The 6346-nt window shown below is 53.4% G+C and overlaps 1 protein-coding gene across 1 annotated transcript, besides 6 other annotated features; it reads left to right on the plus strand.

Moving 5' to 3' along the window:
* Window positions 1-6346: a sequence feature (areas not merged during assembly with more than two copies in the genome that could not be assigned to a particular haplotype).
* Tc00.1047053508171.10 (trans-sialidase, putative) lies at window positions 475-3603 on the plus strand (the record flags this gene model as incomplete). The annotated part of the gene is made up of 1 exon (XM_799532.1): window positions 475-3603. The coding sequence occupies one exon, from the start codon at window positions 475-477 to the stop codon at window positions 3601-3603; it is 3129 nt and encodes a 1042-aa protein (XP_804625.1).
* Window positions 3692-3796: a sequence feature (T-rich).
* Window positions 4156-4205: a sequence feature (T-rich).
* Window positions 4925-5061: a mobile genetic element.
* Window positions 5139-5286: a mobile genetic element.
* Window positions 5139-6346: a mobile genetic element.

The following is a 6346-nucleotide window of genomic DNA, read 5'->3' on the forward strand; positions in this document are numbered from 1 at the left end:
ATGGCAGTGAAATTTTGTGTGCCGCGTCATGGATGGATGAGGCACCACTTCCGCGTGTAGCTTGTGGGGTTGTTGCTCGCTCGGGGTGCGCTGTGTGTCGGCTGCGGGGATGTGGCCGCATGCTCACGCGCCGTGTGGATCGTGAGCGCCTCTTGACGGCATCCACCCATTTCTCTCACTCTCTGTCTGTCTTTCTTTCCCTGTTGGGTGTGAGGCGTGTTGCTGCTCGTTTCTGTGGGCGATGGTTTTTCCTGCTGTTTCTTCCGGATTGTCTCGTGCTCCGCTCTCCGCGTGGGTGCTCTCCTCTGCTCCCCACTGACGTGTCTGATGTGTTGCCGCTGTCGCTGTGCTCCTCTCCGCCTCTTGAACACACACACGCTAGGAAGGAAGCAAAAAAGCGCTACTCACCACTGTGAAATTGGAGGGCTCTGAAAGGACCAACAGCACACACACCGCCCACACTCACATATTTGTATGCTCTCACGTGTTGCTGCAGTCATGGCAACCCACACACACAACCGTCGCCGCGTGACCGGATCCGGCGGAAAGAGAAAGGGAGGAAGAGAGAGGGAGCAGCAGAGGCCCAACGTGTCCCGGCGTGTGTTTAATTCCACGGTGCTGTTACTCCTCGTCACGATGATGTGCTGCAACGCTGGAACTGCTTCTGCCGGGGAGAGTAATGTAAAGAAAGCAGTTGATGCGTTGAGGGGGATTGGATGGGAAAAGCTTGACAACTGGAAGGATGTTCCTGGCGCTGGTGGTAAGTACGGCTCGATTCGTGGTCCCAGTCTCGTTGAGGTGCAGGGTCATGTATTTGCTATTGCTGAAGCCCATTGCAAGGATGGAGGCGACTGCAGCGAAGTCGGCTTTACTGGGATTGCGTCAAAGTACCTTGGTTTAAATGTTGATGCTGGTCCAACGGAGATCTTGACGGCGAATGCGAGTATCTTTGGCACAGATCTTCTAAAGGAAGGGTCTGGGGGTATCAACACCACAAACGGCATAACGCGACCAACGACACTTGTAATTGGGGACAGTGTTTACGTGCTCCTGGGAAACTACAGCCGTGCAAAGCCGCAGGTTGGGGGTACGAATGAGCGGGGCCTTTTACTCGTGAAGGGAACTCTCACTGATGAGGGTGGAAGGAAGAAAATTGTGTGGAATGAGACCCATGTGGTGAAGCCTCACGGCAGAGGGGATTCTCGTTCCTTGACCGAGTTAGTTGGCGGTGGAGGATCGGGTGCTGTGATGCGTGACGGCACGATTGTGTTTCCCATGCAGGCCAAAAACAGTGATGAGGAACGCATTTTACTGTCCATGAGTTTTGACCCGTCAGACAAAAAATGGGAGCTTTCATACACGGCGACTGGTAAGGGCTGCAGGGATCCAACCCTGGTGAAGTGGAAAGAAGACGAATACGGCGAAGAACTCTTCATGATGGCTCATTGTGCTGGAGGCTACTATGATGTTTACAGTTCCACCTTGGATGGAGTCAATTGGAATACGTTGGGTGAGCCAATTAACCGCGTGTGGGGCAACTCACACAATCGAAAGGGGTACGGTGTCCAGAGTGGATCCACCACCGCAATCATTGAGGGAAAGGAGGTGATGCTCATCACCGCGCCGGTGTATGCGAAGGACAACGAAGGTGGAAAAGGTCGGCTCCATCTTTGGGTGACGGACAAGGCGCGTGTGTATGATGTTGGGCCGATATCCCGTGAGGCTGATGACGCTGCCGCCAGCTCGCTTTTGATGAGGAGTGGGAATGAAAAGTTGATCTCAGTGTACGAAAAAAAGAAGAGCGACGGATCATACAGTCTTGTCGCCGTGAGCCTGGGGAAGCAGCTGGAGCGGATCAAATCCATGGTGAAGAAATGGAAGGATTTGGACGGCGCCTTGCAATCATGCCGTTCCGTTTCCAGCGCCACTGTTGACGCGCGCAAAAAGGGTATGTGCAGTGATACTGTGCCCACTGATGGGCTTGTTGGCTTCTTGTCTGCTAACATCTCTGAGAACACATGGAAGGACGAGTACCTCTGCGTGAACGCAACTGTGAAGAATGGGAAGAGAATGGTTCCCAATGGATGGACGTTCAAAGGGTCTGAAGCAGGGGCGGTGTGGCCTGTTGGCGACATGGGGCAGACTGTGCCGTACTACTTTGCCAACAACAAGTTCACTCTTGTGGCGACGGTGTCCATCCACGAGGTGCCGCAGAGAGGCAGCATTCCCTTGATTGGTGTGAGGATGAATGACACCAGCAGCACGGTCCTTTTTGGTCTGTCGTACACCCATGAAAAGAAGTGGCTGGCCATACCGGGTAATGTGGAGTATTTTGATGGTTGGGAGCCAGACAGGACGTATCAGGTGGTACTGCAAATGACTCTTGATGAATGGACTGTCTTTGTGGATCAGGAGGAAATCCAGAAGACGAAATACAATACGAGTCTGTTTGAAGAGCACAGGATCTCACACTTCTACATCGGTGGGGACAGTAAGAACCAAAGTGCAACGGGCGGCCACGTGACTGTGACCAACGTCATGCTGTACAACAAGGAACTGTTGGGAAGTGATCTGTATGAACTCAACGCCAGCAAAGTCACTATTCCATCACTGGGTGTTGAGGAACAGCCCACAGGGCAGGTGGCCAGCACAGACGACTCGGTTGCTCCCGAGTCAAGGAGTGAAGAAAGCGCCACCAGCCATGAATTGACTGGGGATGATACTGATGAACAAGTGGAAGGAAGCGTCCATGATCTGGTGCCTGCAGCGCCCTCTTCCACGGTTGTCGCGGGATCATCTGTTCCTAAACCTGCCACCGCAGCGGAGAGTGCAGGGGCTTCTCTTCCAGATGAAAATATCCAGCTTTCCGGAGGAGAAAAGTCTCCGCAATTCACGCCGACTGGAGAAAAGGAATCGATGCAGCGAGGTTCAGATTTGCAGACACAAGACCTACAGTCAGCGGAATCAACGGAGTTCAATGATGTTGAAGGATCCTCTGAAAGTAATGATACAGAACAAACAGTGGAGGAGGGAGAAGCAAATGAGAAGAGTGGCGGAACAACGTCCTCAGTGGCTGTATCATCGGATATTGACGCGGTTGCTGCACCAGCTGACGGTGAGCACCAAGTGCAACAAAGCGTTGAGCTTTTCTCTGAAAACAACGACGTGCGGTCCACTGGAACCGGAACCACCGGCGCGGAGCAAAGTTTCAGCCTCGAGGCGAGGGACGGAAATTCCGAGAGAACAATGAGCTCAGACAGCAGCCTCACTCCTTCAAAGAGTGGCGCCGAAACCACATCCGCGGAGAACACCGACGACGTCTCTCGGACTGAAGGAACCGAATTTCCCGTTGAAAACGGCGAGGAGGTGCCACAGACAGTCGACACCGCATCGGGCAATGCGAGCACCCTGCCTGGGGAAACCGAGATCTCATCGAAGTCCAACGCAACAGCACCCTCGGACGCTGGCATTTTGCTTGAGAACGGGCATTACAGCGAGTTGGCGGGCATGGCTCTATTTGCTGAGAGCACCGTGCATGGGTGTGTGTCTCGGGTGCTGTTGCTGATGCTTCTGGGGCTGTGGGGCACTGCGGCTCTCTGTTGAGTGAATTTGGAGAGAAAAATTGCAGAATTCTGTGGAGCAACAACTGAGCGGCATCCCAGCAATACTCAATGAGTTTTGCCAATGATACTTTCTCTTTTTTATGTTTTTTGTTTTTCTGTTTTTCTTTTTTTCTTTTTTACGTTTCTGTTTTTTGTTTTTTTTTTTTTCATTTTTTCTGTTTTTTTTTGTTTTTGGTGTTTTTTATTGCTGGTGCTCTGCTGAAATAATCAGCACCCCTGTTTGTGTGTTTTTCCCCAAAAAAAAACGGTCGCTTGCTGCAAACCGTCATGCGTGACGTGCTTCTCCCTCTTTTGTTTGCTTTTTTTGTCCACACGCGGTGCCGGCCTCATTGCTGTGCGTCCCACGGACTGCACGAAGGGAGGAGTGGAGGAGCAGGCCGGATGCCGCATGGAATGTGAGGGATGTTGTGTGGGCTGGTGGGAGAGTACAATTCCTTTTTATTTTTGTGTGTGTGCGGGCAGTGTGTATAAACCCAAAAGCACGGTTGCATTGTGCTGCGTGGCACATGAAATGACATATATGCCGAGTCAATTGTTTTTTCTTTTTTGCTTTTTCTTTCTTTTTTCATTTCTTTTTGTTTTGGTAAATCACTAAAGTCTTTTTTTTCCGTCTGTGCCGTGTCCCATGTCACTTTGTGTCTCCGTGTCCTGTTGAATGTCCCTCTGCCGGCTGTGCTGCTGGCATGCCTCCATTTCTTCTTCTTTCTTTCCTGCTAGCAACACCGATGGTCCGCGACGACGATTGTTTGTGTTCCCCCTTTGCGATGGCACTGGGGTGACTGGGCGCCGGCCTGCTGACTGCACTCGGAGGGGAGCGGATGGCGTGCGCCGTGCCTCACTTGTGAGTGTGGGACGCCACCCGCCACGACCTGCTGCGAGGCGCAGCGCTATTCCGTCGCGGCGGAGAGAAGCGAAGGACCGCGCCGTGGACTTGGATGCGCCCGTCCCTCTTGTTGCGGCCGTGTGTGTGTGTGTGTGCTCTGGATGCCCAAACCCACTTGCCCCGTAAATGCGGCAACAGAAGGATGTGGTTGCGTGGAGGCGACAATGTCACTGGAATCAAACCGTGCCTGTGGCACACACGCAAACGGGAAGAGGAAGGGAAGGAATGTTTGCCTGGGCTGCTGGCCGGCCAACAAACTTTTCCATACAAATAGAATACGACGGGAGAGAAGAATGAGTCAATGGAGAGGCAGTGGGTCTGCCAAATCCTCGTTGTTTGCTCCACGTATGTATTTATTCGTACATTCTGGTGGCCCCACTCTCGCGACATGATGAACGCTCTATTCGGACTGGATGCATATATATTTGTAGCTTGCGAAGTGGCGGACTTTGGGCTCTTCCAGCCACAAAAACCCCGCTGCAAGGGTGGGAATCGAAGCGGGTGGGTGGGACAACAAAAGAACTAGAAAACCGTACTGACGTTATCGGTTCCTTGATTCCCTCCATCGCTGTCTAACAAAGGAACTCGAAGCGGTAGGAGGGAATAGTACGGAAATATGTCTTTGTTTTATTAGAAGCTTGTGAAGAGAATGTTCGCGGGCAAGCTGGCGTCCCCAATGTATATGCGTCCTGATGAAACGGAGATATATTTCTGTACGACTGTTCGTCCCTATTTTATGGACTTTTGACTGACCGCGATGGGAGGAATCAGGGAGCCAATGACGCCTGGACGCTTTATAATTATTTTTCTTACAACCACACGGTATCCCTGCAAGCTGGCTGAAGGAAATGACAGTGGTTTCTTTTACACGGCGACGGAGTGGAGCGACATTGGAGCCCGCCTGTTGGACTTGGTACGCCAGTACGGCGATGTCCGGGTGCAGCTCACTTTTATCGATGAGCACGGGCCGTTGGATGCGGTGGTAACCGTCGCTGCGACAATGACAGGCCTACGCTTGGTTTCAGGAACCATCGCCAAGCACTGGGAGAATACGATGTATTGCGGGACGTATTGCGAGTCTCCGGACGCCTCAATTGTCAAATTTCGAGGCTCAGTTGCTCCTGCCCATCGTGTGCGGGCTGCCCGGGGGTTGTGGGTCCAGCAAGGGCTGACCATTGCTGGAAGAGCGGAGACTGAACACCGACCACGCCAGCGCCGTCGCCGACGCTCGGAATCGGCGTGCGCAGCTTTACTCGCAGGTGGAAGAGGCGCATAATTACTTGTCGGCGCGCGAATGTCACATTGCGGTGGCCGGCGGTCCTCTTGCGGGACGCGGAGACGCCGTGCCAACGAGAAGCGCCCACCTCTCGGAGAGGGCCGCCAGATGAGCCCCCACGCATGCATGCGCGACGATGGCGTCAGCACACGGCCACACCAACCGCATCGTTTGATGGCTGGGGGCGTGCCAGCATCCACGTTTCCCCAACGCACTCTCACGGGAGAGAGACGGCGGGTCAACACCCAAACGTCTCAGGGCAATGTGGGGAGGCCACACCTCCCTCACTCGATGCCTTTGCCCTCCCGCGCTTCCCCCTTGGAAGATGACTCCGGTCCAGAGAATCAGTTACTGCATTTTCTTGCGTTCGACGTCACCACTTGGGTCCCGCGTATATGGAACGAGGGCGTCTCCGGTGTCCTCCTCGTCGACCCCCGATGCGCATACAGTTATTATTTGCACTAAATGGACGCTCATGTTCAAGTTGCCCTTGACGGTTTGGTATCGTGCAGGCGCGCGCTGGAGATAGCTCGGGATCCCACCGATCAGCTCATGGATTTGGCA

The sequence above is a fragment of the Trypanosoma cruzi genome, genomic scaffold, assembly GCF_000209065.1.
Source record: "Trypanosoma cruzi strain CL Brener 1047053516705 genomic scaffold, whole genome shotgun sequence".
NCBI lineage: Eukaryota > Euglenozoa > Kinetoplastea > Trypanosomatida > Trypanosomatidae > Trypanosoma > Trypanosoma cruzi.